This window comes from Pleurodeles waltl, chromosome 8 (assembly GCF_031143425.1).
Source record: "Pleurodeles waltl isolate 20211129_DDA chromosome 8, aPleWal1.hap1.20221129, whole genome shotgun sequence".
In the NCBI taxonomy this organism is placed as follows: domain Eukaryota; kingdom Metazoa; phylum Chordata; class Amphibia; order Caudata; family Salamandridae; genus Pleurodeles; species Pleurodeles waltl.
The window spans coordinates 542,147,521-542,165,876 of record NC_090447.1 but is presented as its reverse complement, the minus strand read 5'-3'; the positions used below and the strand labels follow the sequence as shown (position 1 = coordinate 542,165,876).

The 18,356-nt window shown below is 44.2% G+C and overlaps 1 protein-coding gene across 1 annotated transcript in view; it reads right to left on the bottom strand.

Moving 5' to 3' along the window:
* CFAP47 (cilia and flagella associated protein 47) overlaps positions 1–18,356 on the bottom strand; it is a 2,216,809-nt gene that overhangs the window by 702,183 nt on the left and 1,496,270 nt on the right. The window contains exon 53 of the mRNA XM_069204610.1: positions 6,303–6,410. Coding sequence (XP_069060711.1) covers positions 6,303–6,410 — 108 coding nt within the window. The remainder of the gene's footprint in view (positions 1–6,302; positions 6,411–18,356) is intronic.

Here is an 18,356-nt window from a genome sequence, read left to right as displayed (position 1 = left end):
TCAACAGTAGTAAAGTGTGCAGAGTCCTAAGGCCAACATAAAAACGAATTCAGCAAAAACAGAAGGAGTAAGGCAAAAAGTTAGGGGAAGAACACTCTAAAGCTGACGGGCCAAACAATTATTGATAAATAATTTGATGTGAATCGGTCACATGAATCAAACTGCAAAGAAGGCAGAGGATTGCATTATCATAGTGAGAAATTAGAGTAGGTAATAGTTGCAGTGTATCTCTATGAACATATAGGCGCTGGGCTGTGAAAAGTAGACATTTTGATCAAACATGCATTTGCTATGCAAGTAAAGCAGACCTTCTATCATGCACAAGAAACATACATAAATGTGGCTTCACAAGGTTCCAACAGTTGATATAGCGAAACAATGTTAAAGTAGCATTGTGAAGCAGACTTCACTAGAAACCCAAGAAGCACTTACACTCCAAGTCTATGCTCCACAACAGAGAAGTCTTGCTTCCTTACTCTGCAAACTGGTTACCAGAGGCGTATATTTGTAGACTATATGCATTTCTCCATAAAATACCTTGCATTACAGTAAAAGGTAGTACATAACCCCATTGGCAGAATGAGAAGCTACATTTAGAGTGCACACAATGTTGTGAGACAATGGAGACAAAGGCAGGACATTTCATTTATGCACTGTATGCTTTTTCCATATTGTAGTTACACAAGGTTTAAAGAATCTGGGAAATGGGCATAGGTGATCTATTCACTAGCCACAGACGATGTGGTTTATCAGGGTAATTTGAGAAAAAGATGATGATCATAGGTGGCATGGAGGTCATCATAAGCAAGTTGCAGAGGAGAAGGTCCCTGGAAACTAAGACCTCTGTCACCCTGACCCAGAATTACTACTAACATATACATTGGTAATTGCAGAGGTGAGATAATAATGGGTATTACAACATTTTTGGGACTAACATGTGGGGATCAAGGCTTCCTAGCCTATTCCCACATGTTTTCTCCTTTGACACAGAGTTGTTGCCTGCTTCAGAAGCCCAAATCTGTGTGTGAAATACCACAACACAATACTAGTGGACCTAGTTCTCTAGTTACTGGGTCCATCAGAATTTACAGGCCACTTGTAAATGAGATGTGAAAGGCAGAGTTCTTAACATGGTGCAGGAGAGTTTTGTGACTGGAATTAAGTTGTGGTTAGAAATGTAGAGGTTTCTTGTGGGTGTGTAGAGAGGAGGAATTTCCATGAGGTGTATAAAACACTAGAGACCGTAATTTGTAAGCTGCCTTATTTTGGGCAGAGAACAAGCCTGGCAGGTGACTATATTAAGAGCAGGACGTGTCTAGTGAAGTTATTGACCTTTTAGTGTGGAGAGATTGAATATTTCGGTAGGTCTACAAAGAGGCTGTGAAAATCGTCATTTCTGCCCATGTCTAGAACAAATACATATGTCTTAACTGAGAGAAACTTTAACCCCTGGTATCTAACAGCTGTAGCAGTCCTGGAAGTTAAATTGAAGTTTCCATGGTTTGCATCCGAGTGGGACTGTGTTAATTTGTCAAGACCCAGACAATGGATCCAAATCAAACTAGTAGTGCGGTGAATGTAGGGAAGTGCACAATTTCAATTTCAAATTTGGAGGAATTGGTGACAGAGGTGTAGTGTGTGAGTGCAAAATCATGAAGTAGCAACATGACAGCAGTGTGCATTCTGTACCCTTTGGAGAAAAAAGGAGGCAAAGAAAATGAGATTAGGAGAGGGAACGTTGAGTCATGGTGACTAGACAGGTGAAGAGTTCAGAGATGATGGTAGGAGCAAAGCATTTAATGTTTACCACATGCGCCTTAATGGCACACACAGTGGGGTTATAGAAGGGTGGCTGACGGGGTTCTTGCAGTGAAAGTCAGAGAAGTAGACTGACACCCAAAAAATGTTCAAAAGGGGTCCATCAAGCTCCTAAGGTAGGCATGAAGATGCAGCAATATCTCATTGAGCCTGGTTGTGGTAGGCAGGGGTAGATCTGAATGTAAGCTTTCCATTAGTGACCTGAGAACTTGTAATAAGATAGGTGGAGGAAATGGTGTTGGCTGTTGAGTATTACAGCATGATCAGGTAGGAATCAATTACTGGTGGGGGAGAGGGGTACAGTGCCAGGTAAAGGGATCAGTTTGAGCGCCCTGAGACCTTATGGGTGAGTAGCACGCTCTATAAGTGACTGATTGATGGATTAGTGTTCAATGTGCCTGGGAGGGGAAGAGGTGAATGGTGGGAAAAGTGCCAAGAAAGTAGAGTGTACCATTTCCTGTTTAGTTTGTAGTCCAGGATGAAAAGGCTGGCAGAGTATGGGCACCTTATACACTTTTTGTGACAGGGACTAAATACGATAACTAGTCTGTCTTCCTAAGGTGGGAGCTGCAGGTGATAAACACCTCAGGTTCACAAAGACTTCTATGTGTTCTCTCTATGATTAAACTAAATCTGAGGAAGTTAGCTATTAGATTAAGATGGAATTAAATAGCAATATGATGATGATGCCATTAAACATATGAGAGTGAAATAATGTAAATATAATAGGGTACTTAATAAAGTAACTCAGATGTACTTTATAACATCCAATGTGCTTTGAGTGGGCAAAAACATTGTGTTTTTTTCTGTACTCTTGTTTTATTTCTTCCAGTAAGGGTACCTATGTGATCTACATGAAAAAAGGCTTGAGGACTACCATTTTGGTGATTCTTTTGTGTTGAAACAGTTTAAACGACTAAAATGTAATGGCATTCATTATGTTCAACTTAGTACCTGTATTTCATACAGAAAATTGCTTGCACAAAAGAGGTCCCCCCCCCCCCAGTATTACTTCTCTGTGTAAAGTCGGTGCATGGACAAATGCTAACCTCCCACTCCTCTTCTGTTCTCAGGGGCCTCTGTCCCTACCAGACATCCTGATCCCCCTCTTCCTCACACTTTTAATTGAGGACCCTTTTTAGGTATTGCTGTATGGTAATTTCCCAAAATGGACTTCCATGAGTCTAGATGCATCTCTACTATAGTCTGTGGCCTGCATGGTTGCCTAAGAATGCGTTACTTCAGATAAAATAGTCCAAACCTCCACTGATTGTTAGGCATGTTAATTTGCATAGTTATATCATTTTTATGAAAAACACACAGAAAGTCCTGTTCATGTTGGTAAAGGTTCCTGCAAAAAAAATGCCATATGTCTAAAGTAGGACTCGAGAGAAATGTTTATATTCCTCATCTCCCACAATGTGCTTCTGCGGTCTTTTGGCCCGGACTTGATACCATAAGTCACCATCAATCTAAGATATAAAGTATATTTTTACAGAAAGGACCTGAATTCAATTTTATCTTATGTGTGAGATCTTAATGATGTAATCTTTGTGGCAACATCTGTTGATTGCCAGTGGTACTGGAGCAGTACCACTATATATAAATATATGCTAGCACTCTGAAGTGATCAGCATGACCTATGGGGCTATACAAAACTACTAAATAAAGAAAAATATAAAATTGTGAGGATATTTGCGGGCTGTCAGCGGAACAGTAGCCTTTCAGCCTCTATGTCATATATGATAGCACTTTAGCAAGGTCACTGATGATCCCGTTGGTAATACTGTACAAGATGCCACCAGTGAATTCAGTCGCAATATCTATTTTAGTGTCCCTAGAAAAAAACTAATGGTGTTACATTTTTTATTTCAGAATTCAAATTTTAAGTCATAATGGAGAGAATTCAATTTCCATGTGGAGGTCAACTTACTAAAGTAGAAAAATATTTTTTCAAAATTATATTTTTACAAGAGGTTACCAAAATTAATTTTAATCACCCACGTGAATATACAGGGAGTGCAGAATTATTAGGCAAGTTGTATTTTTGAGGATTAATTTTATTATTGAACAACAACCATGTTCTCAATGAACCCAAAAAACTCATTAATATCAAAGCTGAATATTTTTGGAAGTAGTTTTTAGTTTGTTTTTAGTTTTAGCTATGTTAGGGGGATATCTGTGTGTGCAGGTGACTATTACTGTGCATAATTATTAGGCAACTTAACAAAAAAGAAATATATACCCATTTCAATTATTTATTATTACCAGTGAAACCAATATAACATCTCAACATTCACAAATATACATTTCTGACATTCAAAAACAAAACAAAAACAAATCAGTGACCAATATAGCCACCTTTCTTTGCAAGGACACTCAAAAGCCTGCCATCCATGGATTCTGTCAGTGTTTTGATCTGTTCACCATCAACATTGCGTGCAGCAGCAACCACAGCCTCCCAGACACTGTTCAGAGAGGTGTACTGTTTTCCCTCCTTGTAAATCTCACATTTGATGATGGACCACAGGTTCTCAATGGGGTTCAGATCAGGTGAACAAGGAGGCCATGTCATTAGATTTCCTTCTTTTATACCCTTTCTTGCCAGCCACGCTGTGGAGTACTTGGACGCGTGTGATGGAGCATTGTCCTGCATGAAAATCATGTTTTTCTTGAAGGATGCAGACTTCTTCCTGTACCACTGCTTGAAGAAGGTGTCTTCCAGGAACTGGCAGTAGGACTGGGAGTTGAGCTTGACTCCATCCTCAACCCAAAAAGGCCCCACAAGCTCATCTTTGATGATACCAGCCCAAACCAGTACTCCACCTCCACCTTGCTGGCGTCTGAGTCGGACTGGAGCTCTCTGCCCTTTACCAATCCAGCCACGGGCCCATCCATCTGGCCCATCAAGACTCACTCTCATTTCATCAGCCCATAAAACCTTAGGAAAATCAGTCTTGAGATATTTATTGGCCCAGTCTTGACATTTCAGCTTGTGTGTCTTGTTCAGTGGTGGTCGTCTTTCAGCCTTTCTTACCTTGGCCATGTCTCTGAGTATTGCACACCTTGTGCTTTTGGGCACTCCAGTGATGTTGCAGCTCTGAAATATGGCCAAACTGGTGGCAAGTGGCATCGTGGCAGCTGCACGCTTGACTTTTCTCAGTTCATGGGCAGTTATTTTGCGCCTTGGTTTTTCCACACGCTTCTTGCGACCCTGTTGACTATTTTGAATGAAACACTTGATTGTTCGATGATCACGCTTCAGAAGCTTTGCAATTTTAAGAGTGCTGCATCCCTCTGCAAGATATCTCACTATTTTTGACTTTTCTGAGCCTGTCAAGTCCTTCTTTTGACCCATTTTGCCAAAGGAAAGGAAGATGCCTAATAATTATGCACACCTGATATAGGGTGTTGATGTCATTAGACCACACCCCTTCTCATTACAGAGGTGCACATCACCTAATATGCTTAATTGGTAGTAGGCTTTCGAGCCTATACAGCTTGGAGTAAGACAACATGCATAAAGAGGATGATGTGGTCAAAATACTCATTTGCCTAATAATTCTGCACTCCCTGTACATTCTCCAAGAAGTCTCCAGTGCAATCTGACAAAGTATTCACGTGGAGTACTCTGCCGTCTGTAGCTTTTGTACATAATTTTACTTCTCTATTCCATGTTCAAGTCAATAGTTTCCAAAGCTGCATAAGCTTCTTTGGACATTGCTGCAGCTTTGCTTATTTCTTACCAGAAACAAAATACAAAGCTAAAATTGACAGGCTCCAATATCTAGCTTGGTCAGCCCTTGATGACAAGACAGACTGTTCTGCATACATTTAAGAAAAGGATGGGAAAAAACAGAGGATGGTGGTCGTTCAACTGTTGTTGGAAGGCCCACATAGAAATTTGCAGGGTGGGAATCTAGCAGAAATAATTCAATGCATCCTAACATTTTTGATGTAAGTGTCTCAATAGGGTGAAAAAGGAGGAATGACCACCACCAAACCTTATGGGACAGAGGTATTGCCACAGATATTTTCCCTCTGGCGACAAGAATAGAAAATGTCTGCCAGACACAGAGGTATGCGGAACTACAAAGTTCCTATACTGTATTTGAAGCCAAAACTACTTTGTTCTTTCTGAATACCGCGAAAGTCACAAATCTTCATCCAAAAGTAGAGTTATTTCTACTCTGTGGGAATAATGATTATCTCTGTTAATCAAGCCTCTTTTATTTCTATTGATACAAATTCCTGATTTGCATTACAGTGGAAAAGCGGTTTGGACCAGACTTTAAATGGACATACTATGAACATGCAGCAGAGGTAAGTATAAGTTTAAAGGAAATTTCAAAATAAGAATGTTGTAATCAATGTATAGCAATATGACTGTTATACTTTAACTTGTGCATTGGTTTTGTGGTGCACCTTCACTTAATATGACAAGTAAGCAACAAAACATCACTTTATGCACAAATTCAACCTACTTTCCAAGTTCACATCTTATTTCTGGCAAAGTAACTGGCGCTGGTTTCTCTGATGTCAGATTCAAGCCATACCAAAATTCCCCAAAAGCGTCTGATTGGAAAATGACACTAGAAAAAAATGAGAGAACTAGATTAATTCGGTCTTAAAGTAATTGTTAAGCATCCAACAATAAACTGAGCATCACAGCAACTTTTGCAAACCACTGAATGACTTTAGGCAGGAAAGTCCTCACACTACACACACAGCTGTACAAATCTGCCCTTTTTCACATTTTACACTAATTTTAAAACATTTAAGCCTCTGGTGGTAATTTACAGCACAGTACAAAACTGTTGGACTGAATCCCAAAGATGTCTCACCCACCATGGTATAGGGTAACTACTTTCCTCTCCTGAGGCAAGAGGAAGCGGACGACTGGTGGTGGTTGACTGAATATGCAGCGGCACGAGCCTTTTACCTTCAACTGTGGGAAATTATCAAATGTCACAGATCCGGTCAAATGCGTCAGAAGTTCCAGTGAAGTCTGTTCTCTAATTTTTTTCCTGCCCTACAGCGGAAATGAACAGAAACTTGTGGCACAAATGAAAGGATAAGACATTTGAAATTGCCAACTCAAAGAAAGGAAGCAGACGATAAGGAATCTACAAAAAAAGATGCACATAAATCAGAAAGAACGTAAACAAAAATAAGTATCAGATTCATCTAATGGACACTCCTTCCTGCAGATTTCTTATGCGCACACTTTTACAACAGTAATTAAATGGAGGAGGACTGAGTGAAAACGTAAGGTCATATGGAAGCTCTGAAGTTTCACCTCTTTCAGGTGAATGGCCAAACAATAACAAAGAAAGCAAAAATAACCCAATACCAGCTCAACCAAACGGCTCAGTTAGACAGCACCTTAGTAAAAGCAAAATAAACTTCAACAGATCAACAGAACGATCACAACGCTTCAGTAAGAAAATAAGCTTTTACTTTTAAATGTATGTATAGAACAAATAGTCAAAAGAAAATAGGCTAATAGTGAATGAAGGTCGCTTAGTTTCAAAGCAGTTGCTACAGTAGGCAAAGATACTGGTTTAGGAGTTAGGTGCATTAACAAACAAGAATGAAGAAGTATGGGTGCCCCATAAGAAAAGTGAGAATCAAATTCCATTTTCACGCAGGTACCAAAAAGAAAGCAGGAGGGAACCTGCCCTGCAAGCTTTTCGAAAACATTCCGAACAGAAGGGGAGACTTCATTACTTTGTACGCATCCCTTGACTAGAGTGTGGAATTATTAAAAAAAAAAATGCCATGAAACCTAAAAGGCGGAGAAACAATTTCGTTGGCTGAACTGTTTTTTTTCCCCCAAAAAAATAACAACAAAACAAACATCCACTGAACATTCTCAAGAGAAGTAAGGCTAAAAAAAATTCTATATTCAGAACCACATCGATAAATTTTAGATCATGCTTAGAAGAAAGGCAACCTTAGGCCTTGATCGATAAGTTCATACTGTGTGTCCGAAAACAGTAGACGCTGAGCGAGTTATTAAGGAGAAGTATCCTTTAGAGGCCACTCGTCGAAATATGAATAAAGACTATTACCATGGTAATGAAGTCAGAGCGCGAATGCAATTGTGAATTCTCTGGGGGCTGAGGAGAGGCCACACCAGCAAACTGATAATGCTCATCATTCACCACTAACATCCCATACTCTGACATGTCCTGATTGGAATATGGAAGTATGCTTCCTAGACTTCTAGGGACCCCATCTAATACTGCTCCTGAAGTAGCTGATTCAGAGGTAACAATCCTGCATTTTTCTTTCAGCAAAAATGCATTGAAAAACTTACGAACCCCCATCTTCCTCCCAACATAAACATCTTTATTAAAGTGGCGACAGCACTGCTTAAGAAGGGGTCTACAGAAACAGTTCCAAGTTGACAATGGTATTTTATTTCCTAGAAGGAAAGAGGGTGTTCTACTTTCCCCTCAAGTGTGCTTCCAGGGACTCTACCATGTCTTGCAGGATATTGTGGAATATCTCCATAAACCCATCAGCCAGAGATGGATAGGTAACTATACACACATTCAACATTGCCATCATGTATGGCGACACAGAGGGGCGTGGCTGAGGCCAATGGAGCAGCACGCGTAAAGCGTAGCTCCCGTTGGCCTACACCCAATATGCATCAATCCTACTTCCCTGACCCCTGGCTCTCACTTGAGAAATGTTGAAGTGAGTGGGGGTACCCCTGGAGCACCCGCTGGTCGTGTGGCGAGGCGCCCGGACAGTATTAGCAGTGCGGACGGCCCGAACAGCGCGATGGGGCCGTCCGACAAAATCGCGGCTCCGGGAGTGTGCAGCACATGAGGCCGGGCCCGGGCGATGAGAAGCAGCTTCCGTGTGGGGAAGCGCAGCTGGCGACTGAGGGGAGCTGATCGGACCGCATGTCTGCGTGTCCGGGACCCAGACGGGAAATCGGAAGGGGCACCGTGGATGGGCGCATCAAGCGGGTGACGAGCCCCAGCGCTGGCGTGGCGGCGCCACCCCGGCCCTCTCTGGAAATCTGGAACGAGGTGGGTTTCCCTCCCCGGCCCTGGATGTGTGGGGGGGGGAGGGCTGCTACAAGAGCCCGCGATGGTGAGGCGGAGGGGAGCTCCTGTCCCTGGGCCCTCGCCTAAAACTGGGCGGTTGGCGAAGGGGAGCCTGAGGAGGGGGAAGACTCCCCACTTCCTCCCCTGCTCTGGGGAGAGTAGACTGGACCATATATCTGTATCGCTGCAGCCTGGACGGGACACAGTGAACAGTGGGGCTAGCACATGCCGACACGGGCCGGAGGCGCCGGCCCAGAGGCGTTGCCCCTGACCCATCCCAGAGCTCTGCGAACTGGAGAGCTCCCCCCTGACCTCAGGGTCACGGGGGGCACAGAGAAGGGGGTCCTACTGGCCCCAGGACCTGCGCTTAACATTGGAAGCGCATGCTGAGGATGCCGAAAACAGGGCGAGGAGAAACAACCTGTGCCTGGTTGGTCTCCCCGAGAAGGCAGAACAGGAAGGTCCAGACTTGGAGACGTACCTGGAACAATGGATACGCAGAGAGGTAGTCCCAGAAGGCCTGTCGCAGCACTTTGCTATAGAACGTGCCCACAGAGTACCGACCAGGGCCCCTCCCCCGGGGGCTAGATCGTGCCCAATCATAGCGAAGCTGCTACACTTCAAAGACAGAGACCTAATATTATCTCAAGCAAGGAGGAAGGGGGAGATCGTGATGGGGGACCAGAAGATCATGATCTTCCCAGATTTCTCGAGGGATACCCAAAAACAGAGAGCCAACTTTATAGAAATCAAACGGCAACTCAGAGAAAGAGAAATACGATATGCCATGCTGGTCCCAGCTAAATTGAAAATAATCACAAATACTGAACCCTCTTCTTCACATCCCGCAACATGAATTGGCGGGACTCCCTGGGACTGAACGGGAGGGAGACCAGGAAAGTACTGCAAAAGCACAAAAGGAATCATACAGGAAGAAAAGGAGACGCCTTACCAGAGCTGCCCCACCTCGTCGCCAGGCACTGCAAGAATGGGAAGAAGCGGTGAAAGCAGTAGTGGCCCTGGGAAAAGAGGGCTCCCCATCCTCACACCCATTGGAGATCCAGTCAGACCGGGACTTTTTGTCCCATAGTGCCTCCTGCTCATCACTAGACTCGACCACAAACCTGCCCAAAATCACACCTAGAACATCTGATGTAATCTTTTGAGTAACAGGAGACTTAACCACATGCCCCAAGGAACACTACTCAAGGCGGTGGCTCCTGGAGCAGAAACATCAAGGGAGCTCCGTGCACCAGGAGACCGCACAACTTACCAGATCCCGGGGTAGCCAGTGCACAACGGAACCGGTTGACAGGCTGCGTGACTCCGAAATCTGGACGCTACTCAATAACAGCAAGTAAAGTTAGGGAGCTGGGAGGGGGACTATGCAACTGGGTGAATTGGGTTTGGGGGGAGCAATGGGGTTAGCGCATGGGTCTCCCCTCAGCCTGCACACACAATGTTTCCTTATTTTGGGAAGGTTTGGACGGGGAACGCTATACAACCAGTCCTGGGAGAGGGAGCTGGGGTATAAGAAGAATAGCATTGTTAGCAGTTCACACGTTTAGGTTAAGTGATCAAGCTCCGAGCTATATGACCCTCTGGCCTGACCCCTGGCTATTGTCACACAAGACAGACACCGAGAAGTGTAAGAACCCGCGCATCACATTACCACATAGATCATGGATAGGACATTAGACTACAAGCTTCTCACCTGGACAGTCAGGGGCCTGAATAATATAAATAAGCGGTATAAAGTATACAACCAGCTCAAAAGGCATGGCATACACATAGCCATCCTACAAGAGACGCATCTTATAGGGAAGGAGGTCACTGCGCTATCGAAGAGATGGAGAGGGCAAGTATACGCCACAGAATACTCTGCCTATGCGTGGGGGTCCTGATATGGATCCGACCAGGGGTCCCATTCCAAAAAAAAGAAACACTAATAGACAAGGAGGGACGGTATGTCCTAGTGGCAGGCCAAATCACCTTCCTAAATACAATTTCATGCAAGTGGGGACCACACCTAACCCAAGCTACAATCGTGGGAGGTGACTTCAACTGTATTGCGGACACTTCTCTGGATAGATCCCACCCACCCCTAGTGCACTCACCTATAACCAAGACGGCCAGGGGTTTTACTAACTGGCAAAGGAACTGGGGCCTGATAGACACTTGGAGGCACCTCCACCGACAGGAGAGGGATTACTCTTTCTATTCGCCCACGCATGACCTGCATGTCCGCCTGGACGCCTTTTTAACATCCCCTGACGTGGACTGTACAGTTCGTAGCGCAGAATATCTCTGCTGTACCGTCTCAGATCTCAACCCACTACTGCTTATACTAGACTGGAAAAGAGAACGCCCCCAGATACCTGATTGGAGACTTAATGCCGAAGCACTGGAAGACAGTGCTTTCCGACAACATCTTAGAGACACGATCAAAGAATACTTTATGCACAACCAGGGCTCCGCATCCTCCCGAGTCCAAGAGTGGGAAGCTTTCAAGGTGACGATAAGTGGTCAATGCATATCGGGGATAACGGGGGTCAGGAAATCCTTGGGGGGAGAAATTGATAAACTTGAGACAGAATTAAGAACCCTGGAACGTAACAGACCAGATGAACCAGAACTTGCCTCGAATATATCCGAGACTAAGAACAAAATAGCAGTAGCTCTGGAGAAACTTCGATGTTTTGATTATAAAAAATACATAACTAGACAACACGCAGAAGGAGACAGAGCGGGTGCACTGCTGGCTTGGCTCGCAGCCCCGCCAAGACAGCAATCATTAGTGACGGAAATAGTGGACCCATTGGGATGGAGTCTATATGGACAAGGTGAGATTAATTGTAACTTTACCGACTACTACTCGACTCTTTATGCCCCACCCGTGACACCTCTGGCGCCTGAGCAGTTACGGAGCATTGCTAATACCCAGCTTCCCACCTTGAGCAGGACGGACCAACAAAAATTGGGGGGATTGATAACTCCTCAGGAGGTGATGGCAGCAGTATAGGTGATGGCCAGGGGGAAGGTGCCCGGGGCAGATGGCCTACCGGCGTGATTTTAAAAAACGTATGTAGATCTCCTGGCACCGAGATTGAGTGATCTCTATAAAGAGGCGCTTGCAACCGTAAGTCTGTCCCCATCCATGAATGAAGCCATTGTGGTCCCTTTGCCGAAGCAGGGCCGCCTGCCAACAGATATATGTTCCTATCGCCCCCTATCCATGCTCAACATGGACTACAAAATATTGAGATTGTTGCCCCATATGGAGCAATTAACTCACGCAGATCAAACAGGCTTTATCCCTAATCGTAGCACTGCCACAAACATCAGGAGACTAATTAAAATAATGCAATCGGGTTCCCCAAACCTTACTACGACAGCAATAATAGTGGTAGATATCGAGAAAGCATTTGACAGTCTCAGATGGGATTACTTGGAAATAATAATGCTGCAAATGGGTCTAGGACAGGGGTTCCTTGGGTGGATAAAACTACTATACTCCACCCCCACAGCACGAGTTTGCACGGGCAGGACAATTTCGAGATCGTATAAAATTGGAAGGGGCACACGACAGGGATGCTCACTGTCACCCCTGCTCTTTGCCTTTGCTATGGAGCCATTGGCACAGATGGCCAGAACTGGAGGGCACTATGAGGGATTAACTATAGGAGAGCAGACACACAAAATTGCGCTATATGCGGATGACATGCTAATATTCCTACAGGACCCGAATATAGAGTTACCTGGAGCAATGGCGTTTGGGGGCATGTCGGGACTCCACATAAACTGGCAGAAGTCCCTCCTTTACCCTCTACGGCAAGGTGCACCCCAGGTCACTCAGGGACAGGGCCTGGGCTGGTCCCCATCCATATTCCGTTACTTAGGCATCAATATATACCACGACAAAACGGACCTGTTGGAAGGCAACATAAACAAGGCGATTCGGAAGTTAAGAACAGATACTCAATTCTGGAAGACATTACCTCTATCAGTGACTGGCCGGGTGGCGCTGGTGAAGATGGTGGCCCTACCGATGGTGCTATACGGTTTTTCGACCATACCTGTAATAACCCCCTGCCCAATCTTCAGAGAGATTGACTCAATTCTTACTAGCTTTATCTGGGTGGCTGGACATCACAGATTAGCTTTACACAAACTCCAGAGACCGACAATAGAAGGGGGGCTGACAGCTCCCGATATGGATTTATACAACTTAGCGGGGCAACTTCCGTGGCTAACCAAGGAATGGCATGCAGCCTCCCTGAACGACTCGGAGGGGCACACAGGAGAGCTCCCCGCTACAGTCATTGCAAGGATACTTCTCACACCCGGCGGGAGGCGCGGGACGGGCTCATTAGAGACGCAGGTACTGAACTACTGATGGAAACGCAGCTTACAGCGCACACAAACCTCACTCCCATACTTACCGAACCTCCCTTTGACCAGCCTGACCGTACTACCTGGGGGCAGCAACATCGTGGGACTCACAAAACTTGGGGTATGCGGTGTCACTTCGTTGGGGGACCTTTTCAAAGACGGGGGACTGATGACATATGGAGACTTAATGATCCAATGTGGAGCACCAGCGGGGCTGTTCCTCACGCACAGAGCTCTCACAGCATTAATTCAACGACTCTGGAAACAGGGAACTAAGGAACCCCTCACACATGCTGGATGTCATACCATTTGCACAACTGGAGGGGACAAGAAAACAATATCAACACTATACAAAGCATTGCAAAAAGATACACTACTCCCCCTAGACAGATTGAGGACCCAATGGCAAACTGACACTGGGGAATAGATAGCTGACTCACAATGGGGACAAATTACAACACGTGTATAAAGTCTCCAGAAATGCCTGCTTCAAGCTAATTAATCTGTACATATTTCATAGAACTTACCTCAGCCCCGCAAAAATAGCATCAATGTATAACACTACAAATAGTGCATGCCCTAGGTGCGCACACCAAGAAGCTGACCTAATACGTATGCTCTGGAAATGCAGAGTAGTGACACCATATTGGGGAGACATATTCAATAACATCGAAGTGATAACGGGTAGAAAACTCCTGTTTACCCCGACAGTGGCATTATTGGGGGGATTTCCCAGACCCCGCCTGAAAAGAGTCATAAACAGGTATATAGATTTAGCTCTGATACTCGCGAAGAGGGAGATCACAATGCACTGGAAAGACCCCAGAGGCCAGCAGACACCTAGATGTAGGGACACACCCGTCAAATGGGCTGAAGCAGAGGGAAGGGTCCTGCACCAGGAAGTGGTGAAAGGGGTGGGGAATGCGGATGGGGCTCAACAATGGGACCACCTCCTGGATCGCCTGAAAAATCCACAATCTGGCTCCGGGGAACAAAGCACATCGTCAGAGGAATCGGATGCAGCAGAGGACTAGTCCCAGTGACACTTTTACAGTCTCAAATTGTTTCATGCAAGGAGTAAGAATGACCATAAACGACAATGGCCAGAGGGGAAGATGAAACACAGGAAATGGAGCGGACACACGGGGAGGGGGCAAAGGGAGGGTATTGTGGGATAAGTTGTTTACTGTTTGCCAGTTGATAAAACACCAATAAAAATATTCACTACAAACAATTGTATGGTGACACTTTGTTTGTTTTTCATGAAATGTCTTGCATTCCCTCACACTTGTAAAAACATCAATAAACGTCCTGGCCACCACATGTGATGCTTCAGAGGCAATGTTTCATGTTAATAGGCTGCATGAACTACAACCGTTTGGAAAAATGATCCCCATAGGTAGTTTAAAGGTGTAAGCATTTGACAATGGCCATTTCCATCCTTTTGAAAGGTTTTCCCAGCTCTAGTAGTGCTTTTAGAGTAAACAATCATAGTACTAGACTTACCACATGCTTAGCTAATTGGAAGAAAAGCAACTAGGCCTAGCCAAAATTGAAATTAAGCCAATGTAAACACACGTCTTTCAAATTTTCCAATACGCTTGTTACATGAAATTACCAAAATTACGCCATTATGCCCCTTTGAGTAATTAAGCACCATTTATGGTATATATTTGCAGCACATGTGCAATTTCTGATTCAACCTCCATTAAGAATGCAGAAAATGGGATCAGTTTCCTGGTCCTCCTGCCTGCGCAAGTTGTATTATGAGGAGGTAACATTCTCTATCACTTTGGATTTATCAAAATTCTTATACTCTCTTTTTGTGGATCTCTTCACAAGAGGAGCACAAGTTGAGTCTGTTTTCTGGGGAATGTGAATTTGTCAATCTCATTGGAGATATGGAAATTTATAAACGTTAAAAAAGTTTGCAAGTTTAGGTGAGATGGTTCTATTTTTGTGCAGTGAAACATCTTTTGGAACTATGCCATCAAATAAATAGGTGTGGAGTTTGCTTGAATAGATGAAGTCCAATTCAACCTAAAGCAAGTGTTTGTTCTTGTTTTTCAAGTGTGCTGATAAAATTAGGACTTGCTCTTCTGTCCTTTCCACAACAATAATAGTGCTCTCCCACGGTTGCCTCAACGACAACATGACCAAAACTAAGCTTCCTTTTGTTAAAGAGGCTGATTTTGTGATTAGGGCACCACAGGACAAACAAGGCCATTCGTTTAATCTCAGCCAGCAAACATCCTTGTGCTAACAGATCCATCATGGAGAATTGGAAAGCGTTTTGCTGTATTCTTCTACAATGTTTATGCCTGGGGGGCTATTTCATCAGCATTCAACTGTCTATTCATATGTGTTCTCTGTGTTCTTGAGGGGTGCCAGAGATTGGGGGAAGAGGTTTATTAATCTCCTCATCCCCAAAATGACCACAGAGGACAAAAGACTCACATGTAGCTGTACAGGTGGGCTGGAATTGTGCTGCTTTCCAGTTTATGCATGGAGGGAGAACACAGTGGTTTATCACAGTGTTCAGGATGCATCATTTATTACTGCTACTTGCGCCATGCAAGCTAACTGGCCAGGTGGACATGCTGCATAGTGACATTCATATTGAGAGGTTTTCAAAAAGCATTTTGTTTAAAGGTTCTTACAAATGCACAGATAATACCTTCCCTCTTCTCTAGAAATGGTAGCTGAGGGCAGGTAGCTGCTTGCCCACCCAGAGTTTCAATAAAGTGGACCTGTACATGTTTGGATTACAATTGTAGGCTGTGTGATGTACCTCTTCTTGAGGGGACAAGGCGGTTGCTAGCACTGACACAATACATGTGACAAGATCTGCCACCTTGCAACCTCCTGGTATGGAATGTCTACTCAAAGTGCCACTCTATGGTCAATTAAATTTGGCTTGCTACATGGGATATTCAGCCTTTTAGTTCAGCACATGAAATCTTCCACTGTAGCAATCTGGGCATATCTGTGTGCTCAAAATATTTTCATCCTTCTAAGGCCAATAAAATGAGCATTAGGCAACACCAAACAGTTATCAGTGCCAAAAAAAACTGCTTTACCATTTAGCAAGTGCTTTACATAACAGATTGTTGTTTCATGTTAGTGTTAGGTAGACCACAGTGACAGTTCCATGTCCCCTAGCTCAAAGGATGGAGTGAATCTGGATAAGGGACCCTCCTCTTGTGTAGGAACCCAATAAGAGAATGAGAGGCTGTTGGTCTCTGACTAGGGGTACATCTGTCATTTCAGCGGTTGAATTCTGTTTTATCTTAGTTTCCAGTAATGGTGGAAGGGTTGGTTGATTGCTGGTACTAGTGCTCGTTTGTGACTCTACGGGGCCACTGTGGATGAACTGATGCATCTACAGATTGGGACCTGTGATGAGATCTATGAGAGTGAAGAACAAGCTTTTTACCTTTAGTAACACTCTTTCTAGTAAAGACACTAACTTCAGATTCTTCACCTTTTGAATGTTTCCCCAGGCATAAGATGGTAGGTGACACTGTTCGGCTTCACAGCGACAGTTTTTTCTCTGGAGAGGACATATGGAGCCATGATAGGTGCCACTCCTGTGCACTGATGTTGAGTTGCTTTCGAGACTGTCTGTGCCCCCAAACGGAGTGCCCCAAAAACAAACTGGAATCGATTTGTGTGTAGATTCCAAAACATGGAATCTTTTTTGTGATAGAGTTCAATTCACAGAACAGAGATGATGTCTGGGTCATTGAGGAATCTGGGGTTAGATACAGCCTCTGTTAGAAAGAGCCTTATCAAAAGTACTTAACTTGTTCTTCTGATAAGAGACTTCTAACTGTAAATATCTCACCTTTGGAATAGCTACCAAAGCAATACCTATTCTGAGGTGGGTCGGTGAACCGGCTCAAACCAAAAAGTACTGTAGGACTGAGGGGACTAAATTCCCCTCTCTGCAAACCTGGCTGTCTAGACAGAATTGCTTTGTGAAAGTGTGAAGAGACACCCACATAGCTGCCAGGCAAATGTCCACCTCAGAAAGTCCATGTGCCAATGCATTTCTAGCAGGCTTGGCTATGGTGGGATGAGCCATTCCGGGGGCTGCTTCTTAGCCAGTGCATAGCAGACCTTTATGCAGAGCATGATTCAGTGATATGGCCCTTTTCTGCAAAGTATTTCTCTTCTTTGCTCCTACAAAAACCCTATAAAGAGCTGAATGTCAACTCTATGTTCTCTGGCATGATCAATGTAAACGCTGAGCGCTCTTTTGAGGTCTAGGTGATGCAGTCTCACCTCTTCATTAGAGGGGTGAGGCAAAGCATAGAATGCCAGTAAGGTGATGATTTGACTGTTGTGAAACTGCGTCACTACTTTGGAAAGAAAGGATGCTCTAGTATACAAAACAAGATGGTCTGGTAAGAAGGTGGTTTACTTCGGGTTGACACAAAGAGCTTGGAGCTCACTCACTCATCACATTGATGTTATGGCAATGAGGAACATTGTCTTGAGGGTGAGAAATCACAACATACAGCTGTGTAAAAGCTCAATGGAGTATACATTAAATATGTGAGAACCAGGTAAAGATACCTTTGCCGCATAATAAAGGGAGAAGAAGGAAACAAACATTGGAGTTCTTTAAAAAATGCATCACAACAAGTAAGTTAAGTAAAGAGGGCTGGTAAGGCAACAGTAAAAAGGCCAGAAAAACTGAAAGGTACTTCTAGACTGTGCCCAAAGCAAAGCCATGTTGGGTGAGGGAGATAAACAACAAAACACCAGACAAATTGGCCTGAAGGGATGCTATCTGTTGTATGCCCACCAGACCTCAAATTATTCCCAGTGAAAAGTGTATAGTTTTTATTGAGGGATGCCTGGCTGCCACAATGACATCAACAACCTTTGTAGGAAGGTTAAAAGTCTTCAGCTATCGCCATCCAATCTCCAAGCATTAAAGTAGAGATGGAGGATGGCCAAGTGTAAGTCCCTACCCTGCTGTTCTGACAGCAGATCCTTGGAGGGGCAGACTGATAGGAAGACAGATGCTCATAGCTAGGAGATCTGGATACCATACTCTATGTACTCAAT